The 23,297-nt window shown below is 41.9% G+C and overlaps 1 protein-coding gene across 1 annotated transcript in view; it reads right to left on the bottom strand.

Moving 5' to 3' along the window:
- The window catches only part of LOC121596896 (ras-GEF domain-containing family member 1B-like), a 46,116-nt gene extending 26,021 nt beyond the window's left edge, over positions 1 to 20,095 (bottom strand). Inside the window, exons 1-2 of the mRNA XM_041922262.1 lie at positions 19,238 to 20,095; positions 4,753 to 5,452 (exon numbers count right to left, since the gene is read on the bottom strand). Coding sequence (XP_041778196.1) covers positions 4,753 to 4,911 — 159 coding nt within the window. The 5' untranslated portion in view covers positions 4,912 to 5,452; positions 19,238 to 20,095. The remainder of the gene's footprint in view (positions 1 to 4,752; positions 5,453 to 19,237) is intronic.
- Between the last annotated feature and the right edge of the window lie 3,202 nt (positions 20,096 to 23,297).

Below are 23,297 nucleotides of genomic sequence, written 5' to 3' on the forward strand. Positions count from 1 at the left end.
TCCTTTTCCAAATTCATTAGGGTCCAGTAGGCATTTCCCAGTTGGCAGTAGGCATTTCCCGAATGAATGTCCATAGAAACAAATAAAAAAACACAAAAAACTGCATGCTGAAATAAAATGTAACTTTTTCTGAGTATTTCATTTAGTACATTTTCAAAAGTCACTACTCAGTCAAAACTAATATGTTGATTATTTTTTTCATGAAACATTCTAGCATTGATTTTCTGTTGAATATTTCCTCATTTGGGATGACGTTTGGCCAACTCTTTGAAGCTTTTCCAAGAAAAAGGGTAAACACACTCGCTCACATAAAATGTAATCCCTTTTCTAAGCTCAATTTATGCCATACACCGGAATGAATTGGGAAAAACTTGCAACCCCCATCCGGTTATTAATTATGTCATACGAACAGAATCCTTTTTACCTATCGTTTGAATGTTGCCAGCCGTATCTACACTGTAATCCAGCCGCACAACCTCAATGGCCCTCATGTGCGGCGATGTCTTATTCATACGCTTCATCAAAAACGCACAAATCGCTAACCTACCAACGTTGCACAAACCACACCTATGCATAATCCATGCTAATAACGGAATCATCCTATACAATATTCATTGGAAAATTTTAAGCCAAAAACCCATACAGCATCGGTAGTATCATTTGAATAAATTAGTCCGTGCCTCGGGCCCATTTGCTACTGTACGGTGCACTGCTCGATTGCACTTGGGCCGTTGTTGGCTGCCGAAACATTTGCTGCGGTGCTACGGTAGCAATGCCAACGGTTTGGAGTGGGATTAAAGTGGGGGCACACAATATTTAACAGCCGGAGATAGTGCGTCACCAGAGTTAATGTATGCAACGTACTGGACGAATAGGGGACAAAATATGAAATGTTGACTTGAGTGACATAAAGATATGTAAATGATGCAGGGGGGTGAGGCTGGTCACATTTCAGGATAGTTTTGCATTTGTTTGCTGTTAGCTTTTTACAGTTTTTGCTAACAAACGGCCGCATTAGCCTGCCCGATAGAGCGTGTTGCAAGGGTAGCGTGTAATTTGGTTTGGCAATAAATCGAATCTTGAAGGGAGAAAAAGGAACCGGCACTAGGAGGAAAAAAGTTCGTTACAAGATCGGGCCTGTGTTTGCTTACATTGGCATGCAGAGGTTGTGATATCGGATCGGCCAGCCAGAAGGAACCTGCTAGTGCTAGTAAAACCAGTAACGAATAACGAGGTACCGGCCGGGGGGGAAAAATATCCCGTCACAAAAATAAGGCTGAACATTCATGATTCATCATTGAAAAGTTATTTACGTATTCACGGCAGCACTCGGTGCCAGGAATTCTAAGGCTATGGCTGTTTGCATTCGGTGCTTCTATTTTTTTTTGTTGCTCTCTGTGAACCCACAAGAGCGAGCCGCTCTTCGGCAGAGTGTTGCGGCAGTGTTGCCGCGTACGATTGTGCAACCCAATCACGACTAATTTCGAAACCTTCAGCCTGCGACGGTTGGGTAGCGGACGATGCGCACGGATGGCGTCATGTATACCGAGGGTGCTGCTGATGTGGGAATTTAATTACATATGCTACCAGTCTCGGCAGTGCGATGTGTTTCGATGAGGCGAATGGCAATACGTGTTTGTGTGTTTTCTCCTACGGAATGTAAAAGCATCGCGAGTTTGAGATGTGGCCCGATCACAATGTTGCCATTGCGTGGCTCGGGTGAAGAAAGTGACATATTTTTTGGAATGTTTGCGTGAGATAATGATGGAAGTAAGGGAAAAGGTCGTATAATTTGACACACGCTGCTAAATATGCGAAAGACTGTGCCGTTATACATGTTTATGAGGGTTATTATCCATATGCGTGACATAGCAATATTTGAAAGGTCGTTTTCCTTTTATTTAATGCAAATAATGTTAAATAATGCATGGTTATACATTGAGTGGTACTAGTTGTTTTTTTTCAATATCTAGTATAGTCCTGCTTTTATTTTACAACGTTGGGCACATAGTCCATACAAAAGCTTCTTTGGGCATAAAGCAACTACGAAAAGCATCAAGGTATGATCAATTAATTATTGTTCGCATTTTTAAACCCGAAATTGAAATGTTGGACCAAAAGTATACGTTGAAAATAAAACTATTTTATCTCCAAAATTTTCATTTAGATTTGCATTAAAGGGATTGCATTTGCATAAATTTGCATGCATGCAATTTGCATAAAAGGGAAATTAGTATAATTTCTCTCTTATGGTATAAACAAGACAGAAGTAGAGCTGCGTTTTGTAAATGTAAGCAGGCTAATTGTTCAAAGCAATTATTTTCGTAAGTAGGTTAATTCAGTTTGAAAATGTTATAGGTTTTGAGTAGAGGGGACTGTTACATTTTTAAACGATCTTTTCTTGTATACTGGACTTTGATGTCGTCCAGGAATATCAGGATTGAAATAAAATTAATTAGATTAGAGAACTAGAGAATAGAGTAGCGATATAACAGAGTTTAATTAGATTTTTCTTTGACTCAATCCATTATCTACAGTATCCCTCCACATGCTTAGAATATCCAGAATGAGAAATGGAATTCTTGACGTCTAAGAGTAGTATGCTGGGCCTATGACACGGTCTCGAATTATTATGTTTCACTAATGGATGCTTCTTTTTCCTTGGCACAATAATCATTGTCGTTCAAGGTCTGCCTTTGCTGTCTAATGGGCTTGGATTTTAGTGGCTAATTGATAATCCATAGCAGGATGGTCTCTCCTACGTATGTAGGGTACGGCCCATTCGGGACTTGAACCCATGACGGGCATGCTGTTAAGTTGTACCATGAGACCGGCCAATCGATCTTACAATTGAAAAAAAAAATGCATTAAAGGGAATATTTCTCCCCCACAGTTTCAATCCCATAGAGCATATTTTTATGTTAAATGTATGTTAGTTCATCCATTGTAAAACACTGTTAAAAATAGATCGAGAGGGCATTACTGCCTATTGATTGTCATAAAAATCGGTACCGAAGTACCAAAAAATTCCATAAAAAGCTATATAATTTGGTTTGGTTGTGGTTGAACGATATGTTTAAATATTGTAATCATATATAAAATTGGTATTGATGGGCTAGTGACTACGTAAATAGCGGTTAGGTTTACGACTCTAGCGATGTTTTTGCTAAACCAATTTTTGCTAAGTCACTACTGAGTACCAAGCCAATGGAAAAAAGGCGAAGATGCACGCCTAATATGATAACTTTTTTAAATTGCTCTTTGTTCATGTTAGCATTAATGCATGTGTATTCAAAAAGATGTTAATAAAAAAAGATTTGTTGAATATGTTTGCATGCTAATATTTGCCCGATATTTCAACAAATAGTGCTGTTACTGTTGTATATAAATTGTCTATTCAGTTTCAGCACACTGTATCAAAATTGGATGGCTAACAGTGGGTACCAAACTCTCACTTACTCTAGCCTGGCCGCCATTGTCGATAGATTTCCAAACCATCACGATGCAGTGCTATTTGTAGGCACCAAAAGGTGGAAACCATGCGTTCTGAAAATTTAAATAATCGAGCCCAGCTTTCCAATTTAAAATGAAGAAAAGGTTTTTATCGTACGTTTGAAATTAAGCACATTGTGATTTATATATCCTGCCTTCCATCTCTACACGCGTTCTAGTTGTGCTAGCTGTTCTCCTCTCTCTCTCTCTCTCTCTCTCTCTCTCTCTCTCTCTCTCTCTCTCTCTCTCTCTCTCTCTCTCGCTCGCTCGTATTTAATTTGATTTTGGTCTTTTATCTTTCACTCAGCCCACACATGTCGTGCCCTTCAACGGGAACAGTGAAAACTACTTCCCGTAGGCTCTACCAAACCCTTTTCCAATCAAAAACTACACACATTGCGTGCATCCGTCCGCCTGCTGCTGTTGCTGCTGCTGCTGCTGCACAAAAACACACCCACACTGGCAACGGGGCAACACTTCTTCACGAGCCTTCAAAGTTAACAAAACGCCACTGAGCCGTACTGATTAGTGGGCCCCCCGTTAGCGTGGTGACATTTTCACCGGGCCTAGACCTCCCCCCCCCACTCGCCAGGTGTATCCGCTTACGCCACACGGGATGCTGCAGCAAAAATCAACCGGCGCGGTGCGACTCGTTTCTTATCGTGCCGTTATTATACGTACAGGCATCCGCGCTGAATGCAAACGAGACACGCGGGGCGCTAGCGTTGTGCTGGGCCGACGTTTGCTTGCGAAAAGATAAACCTTTCATCCCGCTTGACACGGTTGTGTGAGTGTGTGTTTGTGTGCATGTGTGTGTGTGAGAGAGTGAAAGGTGAGCACTCGCCCAAGGGACACTGGCACCAGTAAGCCTCCGCGCTGCCATAGCGTAGCGAGTTCCGGGGGTAATATGTTTCAGTGCATGTCCCCCAACGAAGAAGGCACAAGAGCCCTTTTTGCATACTTCAAACGGCTCTTCGCGGGTGTACTATCTTCAGGTTTTTCCATACACCTTTCGAATTTCCACCGGTACGGAGCGTGCTCATCGGGCGGTGTGTGTGTGTGTGTGTGTGTGTGTGTGTGTGTTAGATTTGTTACATATTCACATGACCTCCTCGACACATCGACACGATCACCCAACGTGTCCGTGCTGCGTTATGCCGGTGTATGCAGAGGACGCTCATCTTTCGCGCCCCTTTATCCCCCCCCTCCCGAAGCGTTGCAGGTGTACAGGCGGTATCGTGTGCGCGAGATCGCAATTACCTTTTTATCTTTGCTATTATCGTCGGAGTCTTCATCGTCGTCCTTCTTGCCGCCCTGCCGGTTGGTGCGATTGGTCCGCTGGCGGCGTGCTAATCCCTGCCGGCAGCGGGTACCGCATGCGACTGCTGATAGCTTGCTAGCATAGTAGTACATAGCCATACGTCACGTTTGTCCGCACATTTAGGGGGTCGTGCAGTAGAGGTGAGGTGTTCGGTGTGTTTGTTCCCGAGTGCCCGCGAGCCGGCCGGTCCGTTGGACGATGCTTAACCCTGCCCGCCTGCCTTCCCCGAGGGCACTTTGGGTGCGTGCAAATGAGGGGTCGTCACGGTGATTTTCTACCCAAACCACGAGGGCGTTTCTTTTTCTCTCTCTCTCTCTGTTTTAAGTTTCCAGTTAAACTTCACTCCGTCGCTTCATTGTGTGCGTCTTGTCCGGTTTGCTGTTTTTGCTGGATTGCGGGGAAGCATGTACAAGTTATGTCATGTGCGGAAGATTACCGGTGCAAACTGGTTGGTTTGCAAAGCTCGCCACCAAACTACCAACACATTCGGAACTTCTGCCGCGGGTGATGCTGTCTCAGAACAGGTTCGGTTTGCATCGGACAGTGGCGGGAACCGTTTGCAAAACTGCCTCAGGTACGCATGCTGCAGCCCGGTTGGAAGGGCGCAGGTACCACGGTATCTCTGCAATGGAGCGGAGGCTGCAATGGAAAGGAAGATAAAAAAAGATGATGAGAGCTAGTTTTAGTCGACGCGTATCGTTGGGGGCGTGCCTGGGGGCTGTAAAGTGAAATGAAAGTAGCTGGTGGTTATTGGAAGATTAGGAGATTACTTGGAGGTTGGGGTAAAGATTGTGATGGTGGTAGCGCGAGACATGCCGTAATATGGAAGGATTTGTATTCTGAAAGCACGTTCAAGCGCCCACTGTTGGTGGGAAGGATTTAGGTAAACGCTTTAAAATCCTTCGAAATGAATATGCATTGATTTTATCAAACACTCCTCGGGATTGCTTAGTAAAAATGTCGGTAACTTTATTACGCTTTACTACATTTGACTAGTCGAAAAGAAGGAAGAAAAAAAAATCGCCACTCTCTTGCCGTGGCTCATCATCAAAATGGCTGTGAAATTAAAATGTTTGAGGATTCCCTTTTCTGGAATTAACAGCCTCAATTCTTAAAATTTAGCACAACAAGTGTGGTTGATCTCGGTCTGCCAAAAACCACTAATGAACTAGGATATCTATGACTTATTGGATTGCCCATAGCAGGCTAGTCAGTTGTGTGTATCGTGAGCTTGGTTCATAGCAGGCTTAAACTCATGACGGGCGTATTGCTAGGTCTTACGAATCTACCACTGTATTACGGACTGACGTTAAATTTGGCACTGTGGTATTGATATTCCTATGCTTTTCTTTTTGGTTTTAAGTAAGAAAATGGCTTAGGTTTCACGTTTTGTAACATTTCTGCGAAAGCAACTACTAACTTGAAACAATGTTCATATTTTTCTTGTAAAAATGGGTAACAGTATGAAGGTTGCAGGTGCTGATATTGGGGCCCTTCACGATTCTAGTCAGTTTTTTGTATAGAGTTTGACAGTTGTAGGCTGAAATTATGCAGACAAAACCACACAAAAAACTAGCCTGCAATTTTCAGTTCAGATTATTCTAGCCTCAAAGCTACAATTAGTTTCGAGTAACTGCTCGAAAAATAGCAAAACAAGGTGATGTTTACAATCATCCCAAGGTGCATTAAAGAGATCTGGTGATGGAATCCAGAATCAAAGTGTATGTAGTCCAGGTGGTCGCATAGCATAACCAAATTTGAATATCACTTTTTGGTAGGATGGGTGAAAACTTTTGTTCAAACAAGCTTTCTGGAGGCTTGACAAATACACAAAACACTCTTAAAATCTTTGTTCAGAAACAGAAGCGATAAAAATCAGCCTTCTAAATTCATACACCTTCGAATAAGTCGACCTGTATATTATACCGACTTAGATAGCTGCTCTAAAACTGTTTTACAATACAAACAGCTGACAGGCTGAAATTTCAGCCTACGAACTTAAAACGGAAAGGGCTCAATTATGAATTCTCTTGAACATGTATCATTAACGATAAACCGACACATTATAGCCAAATAAATGTTAATGCCTTGGAACGATGATCATAAAACGACGCCTTAAAAAAGTGTACAAAATTAAGTTATGTATAAATCAATTAAAAACTTTAAACAGCATATACTTCTCTCGCTAGGACTATTGTTTTTCAAAACCAATTGGAATCATTTCATAGTGTAAAAAAAAAACAAAAAGAACTGTGCACCAAATCAGAAAAATTTGAAGAATTATACCATCTTGAAAAATTTAATCACGCCGTTGCATGTTTTCCAAGGTAATCGGTTGAAGCAGCGCTTTACAAAGAACTATTTCTTAATTTCACGAGAATGCACCCCCGGCCGGCAAAGGCGCCGTGTGGGAGAAAATACCTTATCGCACTTGAAGCAAAGCTTTAATGTAAGTGGAATTCGTTTTTGTACCGAGCGCAGGCTGTTGGGCTGCACACCCGCGCTCGAATAGCACGCCCATCCCATCCCATCGGTAAATCCTCTAAAAAGTGTTCTTTTCAAGTTTATTTACATTCCCGCAACCGGACCAGAATGACCGGGCCGTGTACCACGACCGAACAGCGCCGTACATTCCGGAGCAGTGGAGGCAGTAACAAGGATGAGATCGAGGGGTTTCGTTTTATTTTTAGAGCTTCCTTTGAATTGTTTTTTCTCTACCACTCCTTGCGTCGTATCTCCACGCCAAGTGTCGCCTGGCTGCCATTTGCCGGCGGTGCGCACAAACTGTGGGCAAACAAAACGTTGAACCGGCCGACACCGGGCTGCTGCTGCTGCTGCTGCTACTCCTTCGAGACGCGTCAAACAAACCCGGGGACAAAGTCCAATTTAACATTAAATCCCCAATGAGCTGGAGGACAAGTTTGAGACACGGTTCGGGAGAGCTTTTCGGAGGATTCGAAACAAAGTTGGAGGATGAAACAAGCCCGAAATGGATTCAGTCATTTCTCATGCAGCATTCTGTGACGGTGAAAGTTATTTTTCAGACATTGCGATCCGGCGAACATTTGCTGTGATGGTTTGCAATTGATCATACGATTTTGTCTCCCACACACACGCAAGTGGGAGTGCCCAGGGTACGGTTGAGGAAGGATTTACAGCGAAATAGGTTAAGCATACTTTCTAGAAATCAAGGTACACCTCTTGGCTGGTTACATGGGGTTATTGGTTCTAGGGGAGCCTAACTGGCTCATGTATAACCCGGCTTTTCTAAGCCATGTGTAGGTTGTTATCATACGACGAATGCTAACATTTCGGCTGAGGCTGTTTTCTTTGCAAGAAGAGCCTTATGCTTCACTTGTTTTTGTTGAATTTTCCCGCAACGTTCAGGTCGGTATGCTAAATTCAAAGAATAATTCAAAACGACTGAATTCTGATATTTTTCAACAGGCTAAGTAGTAGATTAAGATTTGAATAATTAGGATGAAACAGTATCATTACTCGTTGTTTGGTTATGTGAGAAGTTATTACTTCTATCAGCAAATATACGCAGTACGGGATTCCTCTTAGTTTGACAGGTTTTCAGAAAATATTTGGGTTATTTTCATATACTAAATGCTCTTTTTGAATTTGATGTGTCAAAGAAGAAGAAAAAGACTGTAGTGTTATTTAAGTAGTAAATATGTAACTATGTGGTTTCGTTTTCCAGTTAGATTGCGTTAGTAATTGCAATCCATCTATAAGCTTAAGAATGGCACTGTACTATACTCTTATCATAATTGAATGTATGATAGCACAAACAAGGAATACAAATAATTCATGTTTGGCTTTATAATGAAATTTGATATTTTTAAATTAAAGTACAAAATCTTAAAGGTTAAAAGAAACATAGAATTTTACCACGTTTTAAATCTCAACTGATCGGCATTGATTGACACATAATATTATGTCTTTAGAAGGATATTACATTTGCTTGGAACCAAAATTTACATTTTGAAGCACATTCCTGAAAAAAAAACAAACACAGCAAAATTACATTTCCAACCCATTAGAAGCACGTCATTTCATGCGTTAGGAAACATTCCTACCGTTGACATCACTTCACTGCCATATAGTTTGTGCTGCACTTTCAAACCCAGAAGAATCGGCATACTCACAAACCGGCGTACTTTCTCATTACGATCCATCTGATTAACACTGGCAACCCCGGCGAACCTGCCAACCTTTGCGAAAAGGTTGTTTGCTACCGATGTGTACTCGTTGCCACAGCCACAACCAAACCCTACCGGTGGCGCACCGATTAAACGGCTAGTTGAATAACGCGCAATGTTTGTCACAAGGTAACACTATCCGGTTGTGCGCGGGTTGAATCGTACCTCGGCCGGCAGCGCCCGATAAATATGCAAGCCCAGCCGTCAGCTGGTCGTGTGACCGGCCGCAACCCAACGTCCAGAGTGGCTAACCGGCACGCGGCAAAGGGAGGAAGGCCGTGCGCCCCGACACGGACGGGCTCGGGTAAGTGAAATCCGATGTTATGCAAATCGAAATCTTTGGCGCCACCGTCTGCGCTATCTTATATTTGGGCGCGTTTATTTGACATAACTTTCGGAAGCGTAGTCCAGGGAGCGATTTGCATTCGCTTCCAGCGAACCACGGCAATCCGAATCGGAAAGGGACCCACTCTCATCAGGCTTGCGCATATAAATGTGCATCATGCTGCCATTCGAGCTGGCTAGCTTTCCCTCTTCGTTCCATCGTTTCCCCTTTTCTATCGTCCATCGCGTTCGTTCTTTATTGGTCCAAGCACGGGTGGGCCCGAATTGGGTGATGCTGTTTTAGACAAGCAGCATCATGCATTACTTCCTTATTTTGGGCAACTCGGCACTGCTTTCAGCGTCCAGCCCCATTCCACCGGTGTCGATTTTCAGCGTTTGCACACAGCGCTGCAGTTGTTGTATCATACCTGTGCTTGAATGTGCGATTTTTGGCCTACCGTCGTAGGGCTTTCGGTTTGCTTTGGCACTCACTCGGCTCGGCTCGGGGATGCCTTCTTCCGGCGCTCGTCCTTTCGAGATGATTGCATTTTATGCAAATAGTGCAACTCGCTTGGCTTCTCGCTACACCATCATCTCTCGTTGCACCTCACCTGCACCGACGGGCGTTTCTCGCGACGTTTGGCGAGTTGAGTCCAATTTACGGAAATAGACTTATGAATAATAAATTTCAAACATCATATCGCGATGAAGCGGTCCCACGGTACACGGTACACCTGCCGGTCGCTTTTGCGCTGTGCGTCCCGTTCGAACGGGGCAGTGGTATTTCGTGTTTGCGCGGCGAATACCTACAGCTTAGTGACCGAGCGACCTGCTGGGATAGCTGGTGTGATGCTGCTGCAGCTGTCGGAGAAGCCCTACCAGCAGCAGCAGCCGTAGCAGCAGCACCTCAACCTCCACCAGCAGCAGGAGCAGAAACATAACGGGTAATGGAAATTTATTTCGATGTGAAATGGTCGATGAAAATGGGATTTTTTCGATAGCGCTGACCGTTGGCGTGCGATAGCGTGTAAGTGGTCTGAAAAATGATCTACTTTGCACCGGGTTTTTAGGGGCGCTGCATGCGGCTGCACGTTAGGCACGGTTCGACCGGTCTTTGATGGGAAGTTATGTTAAAATAATGTGCACGGAACATTTCGTAATCATTTTCGCTCCATCCGTACGAGCCAAAAAGGCTCTTTTTGTGTTGGTTCGGTAATTCTCACAAGAAAATGGTCATTTATTCATTCGAAGTGAATTTTACAGTAGCTGATGTAATTCATTTTATGTTTAATTTTTTGTAGCTATTTTAAGAACCATTATGGCTGCCTTCAGTCAGCAGTGGAATTCTACCGTACTGTGCTTACATCATGTTTAAAGCTTAAAACTTTTCCCGGCATGAACTTCAAGCGAATGATAAAGTTTTTCAGTAATATGTGTTCACTTGACAGCAATTAACGATTTGATTCATTAGCCACACAGTATGTTGTAACGATGATTTATCTTCTGCTGACGGTTGAACTCAGTTTCAATCTTTTATTTGGCGTTGTCACCAACATGCTTTTAGAGTGGCATCTTTCCAGAGATTTCTCTTATATCGGAAATTTTGATCACCACCGAACAGGTTTAGAATAGTATTTAGTGGTGTTTAATCAAAATGATTTAAACTAAGAAGTTTATTTATTTATGATTTAAACCATTTATTTAAAACTTAGAGAAAAGCATTTGGTATGTTTGTGTGCAAATAAGCTTTCAAAAAAAGAATTTTAATTATGAAGCGAGGACACTTTTCGACTTTTAAGGTTATTATCATACTAACCAGTCTATTGGATCGATTTGATCGATTTTTTTTTGTTTAATAAAAGCACCAGTAACTCCTTTCAAATGAAAATAAAAAAAGAAACAAAACAATGTTAAAATGCATTTATATTTTTACACATATATTGAAATCCAATATAGTGGACCATTTCTTTACATGGAAACAATCTGGATGATGAATACTGTTATCTGAAGTATGGAAAATCTCTCTGCTTTTTAGTATGAAAAATGGGTCATCGAAACCTAATCGTATTCATTATTAATCGGTACGGATCATTATGCGCGCTTTGTAGAGAAATAAGATGCAACACTAGGCAAGCAAAGAGGTCCAAAGGCAGCATTTTAAAGAAAGAGTGGTCTTGAGTTGGTAGATTATAAAAGGTATTTTTTTTTATTCCGTAGGGACGGCTTTGCCGTATTGCTTAAATTATAATTATAAAAGGTATGACAGTAAATACAATTAGTTTAAATAAACTTTTTAACAATCAACTATGAAACAATCATTTTAAAACCATGTCATTTACTTTCAAATTGTAAACAATTTATAATGGATATGAAAATACTTTTGTAACGCTTATTAAGGGAAAATTAAAGTATTGTGTTAAAACAATAAAGTATGATTATTTTAATTCATTAATTCTTGTCATGTCAATGGAGAATATTATAAAAATGTGTCTAGTTATTTTGCAATGCAGTAGAAATTCAATAAATGAGCACTGGTGACTTGCGGAATATTTGATTTGTGCTTTTTAATTTATATGTTGCTCCCAACAGAAAATCAGCTCAAAAGCCCTGCTGCTTTTAGGACATTTATGAAAACGAACCCATTTTCTCATACAAGTAGCGTGCTCTTTAATTGAAAAGTCAGCCAACGCTTTAACACTCTACTGAAAAGCGCTCAACACTTTAATTTCGCTAGTAGTTAACCAGTGAAGGATAAGCGGATTATTTATTTAATCTCCAAACAGTAATTGAATGGGAAGATGCGTTTGTTATGTGAAGGGAAGCAACACAAAAAAGAGCAAACCTATTTGTTTCGATTATGTTTCTGTCTGTGCTTATTTTGGTGCAAATTTCGTAGAATCAGTTCAGCACAGCTTCATTTATTTCTGAGAATAACTTAAAACCCTTTGCTTTTGTTTACGCTTCGCTCAGTTAAAATTAGATACTGAAATAATGAAATGCCATTGAACATATGGCGAAAAAAAAAGATCGGCAAAACAAATAGCAAAAACACGTCTGATGAAATGGAGCATTAATTACGGTCCTGCATAATGTATGTAATTAAAATACGCAGCAGTGGGAGAAAAATAGCTATAGAGTAAAAAAACAACTCCCGTTCGGACAAACAACGAGCAAACGTATTGGATCTGTTTGTGCGATTGGTTACGATGCTGCGAATGAAATTGAAGATCATTCGATTTTATCGATTTATGGCGTGTATCGATTTTATGTAAATAAACTATCCGCAAGCTAGATAGTGGGGATTGTTCGGGTTGCTTCGGCATTCTCTGCGCTTGCTACAAATTTCCTTTTTTTTCATAGTTGTTTGATTTGCAATTTCGCTGATTAACACATCAATATGCAATTGAGTGCTGGCAACCGCTAAGCCGGCGTGCGGGTATGGCGTGGCGCTTGGTTGCTCTGTAAACAGTAGCAGTTTTTCACGCACAGAAATGTTTCATGCTGGGCCGGTAAACACAAGCGCGAGAACGGAAACAGAAACAGCAGAGCTGTTTAGGGCGTGTGCTAGCTGCGCGTTACACTGCTCAACATCGATCATGCAATCTCTAGTTATACTAAACAAACACTTTCCACCACGCACTAGGCAAATTGGGTGCAGTGTTTCATGCTACAGCACGAACCACCGGATCGTGCATCCCGTTCGGGGCCTGGCTTTGGTGGTGGTGGTGGTGGTGGCGGCCGGAAATTCATGAGCTGTTGAACAAACGGGCCAACAAGCCAATAATGGGGGCCCAACTTTGTGTCGTCGACAAGCGGCGACTCGTTCACTCACACGCAAAACAAAACAAAAAACCCTCCGGACAATGGACACTCCCTGGAGAGTGGGACGAATCCTTGTACCGCCATGGAGCCATGGTGGGGTTGGATTAAAAATTAAAATTCAAATCTTTCGATTCTGGCACACAGGCGACAGCAAAAGGAAGCGTAAAAGTGGGGACCGGGGAAATGAGCGCCGGGGAAATAAAACAAAAAACAGCAACCGACCCCATCACCACCGTACAAGTGCCTGCTGTTGGTCGCGTACCCTCACTCCCAGTGGGGTTTGCCATTGTACGGACGTGTGTGTGTGAGAGTGCGCTTGGCGTGTCTGTGTTGATGATCGGCCGAAAGCACTACTGACTGTGTCATATGTTCGGCAGCCGGGCGCACCGAGAATGCTCGGTTGATTGGTTTTTTCGCTGTGTTTGTTATTTTTCACTTGTAAATGAAAACAATGCCTGGTCGTTCCCGCCGGAATTTGAGGCGACCAAAAGCGCCAACGAAAAAGAGAAAAAAAAGAAAAAGCAGAAAAGGAAAAGTATATTCTGGCTCCAGCAGCATGGATCGTAGGCTCGTAGGCTCGACCGGAGAGTGTATTATTCGTGCTGTTGATTATGCATGGATTGCTTCTTGTTTCAATGTTGCCCAGCCGTCATCTGTGATGGGGAGGATGCGGAGAAGCATGGAGCTGCTACATACATTGGCCGTGTGACGCGCATTTTGTACGGGGTGTGGGGAAAGCATTACGGATAGCGATAGAAACGCAAATGTATGTCACAATCGGATGTGTCACTATGGTGGTATGATTTTCCTGGGAAATGGGAATGTTTTTGCGCTTTGCTCTGCAGATCGCACACGCTCCAGCTTTGCTATTTGTATGCAGCATTGACTTCTAGCAGCGAGATGCGACTGACGAAGGAACAAAATAAGTTGGTCGTTTAGAAATGAGATGTAAACAATGCAACGACCATAATCATGCTTGTTCTCGCTCTTTCTCTCTTTCTCTCTCTCTCTCTCTCTCTCTCTCTCTCTCTCAGCTATGTTACACGAACTGTGAACTTTGTGATTGCTTTGGGAACCGAGATTTTAATAACGTTGTTCCGAAAGTCGTTTATTCGGAGCTTTGGTGCAGCAAAGGACTTACGGGAGAGCTATGCTACGTGCCTACATGGAAGAAATCCCGGAAAATTCTTAATGAAAAGTGCCTCCCGAAGAGTGTTTTTACAATTTCACGCATTGTTGCTTTGCTGGTGTGAAAAAAAAAATCAGACCAAAACCATTATAATACAACCACCCGCACACGTAGCTGATCTACATCTCTCCACATTCGGCTCACGAAATAAATTTCTTCCCCTCTCTATACCCCGCATACGCTCGCTCGCTCCCCTCGCTCGAGACACTATCTCACAGTCCGCTGTTAATGTATTTATTTACTTGATAAACGTTCCCATTATTATCAGCAAAGATTGTATTTCACGTCAGTGACCAAAAATTCAATTACCCGAAACTGAACCCTCCAGGCGCGTGTGTGTGTGTGTGGACCATGCCACACGGCCGGAGTCAATTTACGACACAAACGTCTACAGAATGTCGCCGAAGAAAAGAGAGCACCAGCGCTGTTACGGCCCTGGTTCGGTGTTGGATGTGTTGAAGCACAGTTTAAAGAAAAAGGCACATCCCAATACGCGGGAAAGGGGGGTGGCAAAGTGGCGAAAAGCCGTTATTTGTTTCGTTCCTTTGCAGCGAGATATGCTTCGGAGGGGTGGATGGCGAGATTTATTTTCTGGCGCGTTCAGTGAAAGGTACATTTAGATAAGGTTGCCCGGGTCGTGATGAAACATCCGCAAGGAGTGGTAAACAGAAGTGGTCCGTTGTAGTACGGGTTGCAGTGTTGGATGCTGCTCTTGTTGCTGCTGCTGCTACTGCTGCTACTGTTGGTGGTGCTATGATTGTTTCTCAGCTGTGTTGGCGAACGTGTAACAACACCCTGGCAACTGACATTGCCACAGGGTACGGAGAGCGTTTGCCAACATGGCAAAAGTCAATTTTAATTGTGTGATTTATGTGGAATTTCATTCCCTCACGCATGGGTTGTCTGTTTCCGAGAGTTTGGCAAGCATAGAGCCAAGTGAGTTCAAGCTGCGATTACAAGCGTTGGGGTCGGGAGAGGAAAAAAGCCCGCAAAATTCATGGAAACAATGAGCAAAGTGGAAAATTGTTGAGCACAAACCCGAAACCATGCAAAGAAGTCGTTGAATTTATCGGTTTGGGGAAGATTTTAATTTTTGAATACTCGTGCAGCTTGTTTTCAGGAGCTGTTCGAGCAAACTGCCGAAGGCGTGGGTTCGTATTGCTTAAGACGGTTTTGGTGTTCTAAGGAGTTTGTTTTCTTGCGCTCAAACATAACTGATTTTACGAGATGATTATTTTGTTTTCAAAGAAATTTCGTAAATTTTCGACCACTTAATTACCTACAACTTTGTTCATGTGGAGTATTTGGGTTGATTTGTTGGATTTGTGTATATGTTTTGCAGCAGGAAAAATCAATGATCTTTTAATAGTTTAAGCATTCAATTTGTAGAAATCAGATAACTTTCTGATTGTGATTGTTTATTTTAAGTATAGTTTCGATTTAGTATTTCGTATTGTGTGGTACATAATCTGTTGATTTCGATCCATGTTTTCCATGGTGGTTGATATTTAAAAACATGTATTCCTAGTACATAATGCATCACTTAGTTATGTGCTGTTGGGAATAGTAAATCTGTCATCAAACAATACATTTCATTCAATAGAATGCGTACAATTGCTCATTTTGTTGTTAGCGATCGCTATCAAAGCATTGATCCTGATTATTAATAGGTGTAATGATATGTTATGATTATCATGCATCATATGAACCAAAACTAGAAATTGGAAAGCTGGAAAGCATAACGTAAAATGGTAAACGAAACCACGCGCGACTGAACCCATAGCTGATGCACATATGTATTTAAAAATCGTGGCAGAATAGTAACATTTGTATGAAAAACATGGACCACAATTGTCGATTTTTTTCATGGGTTTTATGGAGAAAACCCCATACTAACGAAACGGTAATTACACTTTCCCATTAGTCAGCAGCCAACATTTGAAAGCTCTATCAGTCGAACTCTAACTGTGATGGGCAAAAAAGTGAAGCAACTTTGTTTAGAAGCGAGCGCGATCAAAGTACGGAACCCTGTACGATCTAAAACGTACACAGTGTGGCCAGTTTGTGGACGTCGTATAACCATGTTCCGGCATCAACAACACCTTGGCACCTTAGACAACAATCAGAGCATCGTAAAAAAGCCCAGAACCGAATGGCAGACGACCCTGAGGAACTTGGGGTTCCATAGGAAGCTGAAAACGTAGACCGAGAGACAAACGGCTAGATTGCTGCGTTATCTTGGCCGGGAGGACAATGCAATCGGCTAAACAGTGAAGTAGCAGTAAACCTAGTAAACATAAACAAACATATCAGGAAGAATAAATCGCGTCCACAGGCTTCGCAGCGGCAAGCACTGACACCAAAACTCAATTCGATCTTTTAAAGCGAATTTTGGCGCAATTTTGATATGATACCCGTGACGTACGTGAACTGGTTCAATATCCTCAATTGTGTCCCATTAAAATTTTCTCGACTAACATAATACAAAAGCTGTACTCCATTTTTTTTTAAATGAAAACATTACTACCCTATAAACAAGTGAAAGTACTGAAAATAGAAGTACTCGGATTGTAGAAGGGAGTCGTTGACCAGATCTCAATAAAGTAACATCGTTTCTCGGTCGTCATACGGTTGTCTCCTAGATTTCATGGTTATACTGAAAAGGTTCAATGGGCCTTTGAGTAACCACATGAAAGCATAACTAGACAAATTAAAATTTTGCACGTTGAAGGGGTTTGCTGTAATAGTTTTATTTTATTGTTCGATAAATAGAGTAGAAATTTAACTCCATCATAAAAAGTATGTTCAATGTTGAACAGCACAGTGTGTTAAAATTGGTTTATATATTGAACAAACCCAAGAAAATGATGATTCTATAAGATTATCTGAAAAGAACATAAAGTATGTCGTCTCCCTGTTGCCCTGAACACCCCTACAAAATGATTGTTTCAATCCTGTGAAAATCAACAGTCGGTTGCAAAATGAACAGGATAATAATAGTTTGTTACATATTTGATTTATGCTTGCTTTCCCTTCCCACAGCCCCAACTAAACCATAACAATGTTGCTTCATCATGTAGGACCCGCAACGAGTTTGCAACAAATGAGGATCAACTGATCTGCGTCTCCACTTGACCGGTTCCGCTTGTTGCCGCTGTGTCACACCCGACCCCGACAAAAACATAAATCCCACCACCATCCATTCACATCCGAAATCCCAATAGGTGTCATCGGCAAGTGCAGGTCACGGTTGAGAGCAGGGAATTTAAATTCACATTTCCTTCGCTGTTTTTTTTTACCCTCCCCCTCCTCGCGCTTCTTAGCGACGCTACACACAAAAAAGCACATGCATACAAACACGACAAAAATCCATCCATAAATCATTGCACGTATAACAGATGAATTCTAAAATGAAAAATGATTTATCGTGTGCCGATGGTGGAAAGTAAACCGTCGGGCGGGAGTGTGTGCATGAGGGTTGTTGCTGGGTTTTTTTTTGCTCTCTTTTCTTGTTACTTTATCCCATTTAAAAAGGATTCGAAAAATGTATCAACACGAAATTGCACACGCGCTACATAAACATTTGCCCGTGTTTTTGAGCGTATGTGTGTGTGTGTGTGTGTGTATATCTGTGTGGTACAATAGTAGTCACACGTCTGTGACATCGTTCCAGAGCATTATCACTAAGTGTGTGAGGGGTGCGAGTCAGAAGATCATATATTATTCCTGTCCGTCAGCCTTGGTGGGATGGGATGGAGGAAAGACGGCGGGTAGTGAACAAGTGAAGCCGGGCATGATTTACATTCTCAACTGCTAACGGTGTGGCATTGAGCGTTGTGAAGCGATTTTGGTAAATTTTTACGTTTCATAAAGCATGGGAGGGGGTTCGGGAGCGGAACTTTCACAATCGGGAGAAAGATTTATGGAACCGGCTTCAAACGATCAGGTGGTTAATTATTCGTCCGATCACAGCAGGAAGCACAATATACACCGTGTGATTCATGGCAACTCCTGCTACGCACACTACGATTGCAATTGTTATTGGTTGTATGAAAAAAAAAAGGAAACAACCCACTCCAACTCATTTGCCTTCATTTTCCGCTTAACGATTTGTGGTGATGCTTTTGTTGGAATGGTTGTTTTGGTTCGGGTTAACGGTCTGTTTGGCACTTATCCATAACCAATAATGGCCGTTGGGTTCAGGTGGTATTGTTTTTGTTTGCTCTCCTACCATCACATTCGATCGTTTTGGCAGCTAGTTGGGCCAATTTTATTATGGTTACGAAATATGGGCCTGACTTTAAAATGTATGGTTTCCGTCGATTTAAGCTTACCGGTTACCTTCAATTGACAAAATCTCCAACTCCGAAATGAACGGCAGCCACGGTATCAGTATTGAGTTTATGATGAATAGGTAGGTTAATATTTCATCTCAGGTACAGGTTTATGGCTTATGTTTGCGTTGCGTTTTTCTTTTATTTTTTGTTTTCTGTCGTGCAGGGTAAAAGTAAAAGTAGCTTTAGCGTAATAGAGCAAAGCGTATGTGGTGCTGTGGGTGGCTATAAAAAGCCACCAAACACGCGTTCACAATTTGCGTTGCGCTGGTGTAATTTTCCACTGGGGAAATTTGACGTTGACGCATTGAGATATGGATGGTAAGCACTCTCTTTAGGTTGAACATATTTTTTCAGCTTTGTTAAACTCTTTTCTGAATTATGATCATGTTTGTGTTCTTTTTTGATGTGTATATGGAATATCATATGAAATAGATAATTCAATAATTCAAAATAAATAATTTAATAATTGAAACCATTTAAATACTCCAAAGTTCCTAAAAAAGGCAATTTGTTAGGAAGAGATATTCAGCAGCTTTCAACTCACCCAGCAAAACTAACTCATCTCGAACTTTAAATACGACCGTTGCATTCCATTACCCAAACTAGCATGAGCACGTTCCTGTAGTTTAGCGTTGCTGTGGAAAACATAAGACCCAGGATCCACCCTGGGATACGTGGGGCCCGTTCTGCCACACTTTCTATCCTAGCGCGGCGGCGAGCGTTTTCCGAGAGGGACGAACGCTTGCTGGCTAAAAGTTTCCGCACCGGGGTTGAAGATTCACTTCCTGCACGCAGAGTGCAAGGGGAGCCCGTTAGGCATCGCTTCAGCGATTACCGCTCACACAATCGACAAATTCTTAGTAACCTGCACACTAATGCACACTACGCGGAGCACTTTGCCACTGGCAGGAGAGCACTTTCATCATTCGACTTTTAGAGGCAATTTGAATCACTCAACCGATATTGTTGGAAGAGACAAAAAATCTACCCCTTAATTGATTCATTTGGGTATTTTTAAATCGCACGATAGCACCACTTTTTGACACCTGCTACACTTGCGGCTCGTGTCACGTTTTCGACCGTTAGAACAATTATTCTTGTACGAGTCGGCTCAACAGGGCACGCGGAGCGTATTTCAAGAGCACTCTCACTAGTTTCGGTATTTTGTTGTTTTGCACTGGCTTGCTGTTAGCGGCTTGTAATCCAAGGTCTGCTAATCCTTTCTGGCAGTAGTGCCCGCAAGCCAAGTAAATGTTTCTGTGGCGGCGTACCGTGTAACCCGGTTTGAGTAAAGGTCAGGGCATCGCGAACGAAACGTACGAAATTGACCGAGCAGGGAGACTGACTGACTGACACACAACTGGCACAGCACGCTCACCAAAGTTCGATCCAAGCGCGGCGAAAGTTCGAAACAAACTGAACTCCATCGCACGCTGGCAGTTGAACAGTTTCACCTTAACTGTGTTCATCTGTCTGTCATGAACGCGCATGAACGGCGCATCGGATGCTGTACTGGCTGGTTTGGAATGCTCCCCGAAAGGTTCACCTTCAGTGTGTTAAGCCTTTTCAGGGACTAATTATCCTCGGTTCATTTACCACTGATCAATCCGTTTTGCCCATTGTTTGTAATTACTTCCGCGAATCGGACGGTTTGGTGTAATGTGTTAAATTCTCGCTAACGTTTTATGCAAATTGCACGACTTGTGAACTCATTACTTGGACAACATTAAATTGAAATCGTTTTAAGCAAACAATTGAATCTCTTGTTTGTTCACTTATGTTGTGTTATTTGTTCATTCTATAAAAGAGATAAATTAAAAAAAATCATTTCAAAGATTTTTGGGATGAACACAGTAATCATCTAAACTGCCAAATTTCAAATACATCACTCTATAAATTTACTTAACATTTTGACTACACTTAAAAAAATATATTTTCACACATAATTCATGAACTGAGGGGAAATAACGATGGTTCACGAACATTATTATTGTTCAGTAGGGACGGCCCGGCTGTATTGCTGATGGTTCACGAATACAGATGAACACTTTGGGGGAAATCTGAGTTCTTTAAACATTAGTTCATGAACCCAAATCTCTTGGGTTACGTGTAGGCAAATAAAGATAAAATAGGAATAATAATTAAAAAGTAAAGAAAAAATTGATGCATATATTGGTTGGTGTTAAAATAAGGGTAAAACGCAATTTGTCCATACCTTGTGAGACAAAACATATTTGCATGCTTTGTAAGGATATTGTTCATTTAATTCTATCATTGCTGCTTTTCCCTGTATTTGTCAGAACTCAATATTAACAATTCTAGGGAAATGTACTCATTTCTGGTTCGTTCTTTACAAATATGTTCTGTTAATTCAAACGAAATAATGTAGAGGTCACATTTCACAATAATGGCACCGGAACATTTACAATTGAAGATGAGTAAAATTTTCCTGCTCAATGCTTAAGCAAGAGCCGGTTATCATCTTCCCCGCAAAGCCCTAATGAAAATGATGTCTCAATCACTTGCGGAACCGTAACGATTCAGTCGGTGTGATGAATATTTTCTACTTCGTTCACCTGACCGGTCACCGGTAAACCACGTTAGCAGAAACGGAAGCGGACGGATATTGGTAGCGGTATACAATTTCATCTCAACGTACAATGCGAGATGCGTAAAGGATGTAAGAGAGAATGAAATAAAAATAAAAACAGTAGAAAAAAAGACGTTCAAAGAGAGTGAGAGACAAACGTGAAGGACAGGGAGGTGTGTAACACAAAAACAAAGAAAAAAAAAAAAAGGTTGATGGCATAAAATCGGCCCACAGAGGAAATGAAAGTCGAAGGAAAAATTTATTGAATTACAAACCGGAAGGATAAGTTTACGGCAGGAGACAGAATGCAGCGAGCAGACGCTTGACCTTTCGCAGAAGGAGGCTACTTGAAAGGTTCTCGGGCCAGAGTGAGTTTTGCCCTGGAGGATCCGCCCGCAAACGGAAAGGTTCACGCGTAATAGATTGTGTCCAGTATTTTTATACGGTTGAGCGTGTGATGGCTGACTGGATTTTCTGTTTGCTCCCGCACAGTTTGCTTCTATCCAGATCAAATGGATGGCATATGATTTATAAATAAATATAATCTTTTTGAGTTTTCAATTATGAAAACGCTTTGAGGCGTAGCGTACGGTGAAGGTTTGCAAGCTTAAATATGTGTACAAACATGAAACAAGGGGAGAGTTTATGAAATTACTTACGTCATACTCGTTAAGGTGTGTGACTTTTGAGCTTGTTTTATTTGATCAACAGCTACATTTTAACTCATTTTCCATTGATAAACATTAGATCACGACTTTTCCCAAGATTCTCTTTTTATGCCTGACCGTTTCGAAAAACGACTTTAGTTGTTGGTGCGAACAGAACTTTGAAACTTTCTGTTTCATTGTTTCTTTGGGAAAAAAAACTAAAGAATTAAGTCCTTCTTCCCACTCATTCTAGGAATAGCGACAAAAATTTCCAGCGAAAAATACCCAGTTGCTTTCGTATTTGTGTCAGGTTACTCATCGTTTGATTGAGGCAATTTTGTTGCTTCTAATTGCTTCGAGAAAGTTTTACTCGCTGTTGTAGCTTGGACTAAAACTGCCAGTAGTGCGAATTTTCATGCTCAACACCTCTGAGTAAAAGGTGCTGCTTGTGACCAGCAGGGAGAGTCGCTTCCGCCGAAGCGGTGAAAGTTTTAATTGGTTAAGATGGCATACGGGCGATAATTGATTGATATCTCCCTTTGCCGGGGCTATAGCTGAAAGGAAAATAAAGGGTCGTTTTGTGCGCTGCTGGAGGAAATAGAATACATTGACAGGTTTTCGTGTGTGACAGAGTGTTCTCAACATCCCTAATTTCCTTCACTCTGTTAATGTTGAATCTTATGCCTCCATTTTACTATGATGGGTTTTGTTCGGTCAAAAAATCCCACCACCAATCGATTTCTACCTTTTTCCGGTGTATCGGTTGCATACAATTTTGGGACGATTGTCGTTGTTTATGCCCTGATACCTACGCTGGTGGTTTGTTTTTTCTAGACCTGAAAGACATGTGTTGTTTTCGAAACTGAAGCTCTGTTTCGGTGGCTTTCGAAAGAGAAATATATACAAACAACAGCAACGCAAAAAAAAGAAACCAAACCATGCGGTTAATGTGCCGAAAGGACCGGCTGAAGAGTTGGAATTCCGTTTGAAACAGGCTCGTTATAACTGGGGCCCGGGACAGACAGCAATCGGGAAACCGGTTTGCATAAGGCAGCGTTTTGACAAGGGTAGGAAATATATTATTTTTTGTGTGTAATTTATAAGAACGGATCCGGTTTGTGCCGGGGTGCCCTGTCGCCCGGTGCAGGTGGGCAGTCGGGTCGGGACCCTTGTTTAACTTTTGTTTCAATTTCACAAACCCCAACATTGATTATCGATTCGCAAACAAGCCGTGCCGATGTTGAAAATGGGATAATGTGAAGATGGGCCACCGGTGGTCCTTTACATGGGCAAATGAGAATATTGCTCCGATTATTAGTATGTGCAGGCGCTCTGGCAGGCGGAAAGGTTGCGCTGAGCTCGGGTGG

This window comes from Anopheles merus, chromosome 3R (assembly GCF_017562075.2).
Source record: "Anopheles merus strain MAF chromosome 3R, AmerM5.1, whole genome shotgun sequence".
NCBI lineage: Eukaryota > Metazoa > Arthropoda > Insecta > Diptera > Culicidae > Anopheles > Anopheles merus.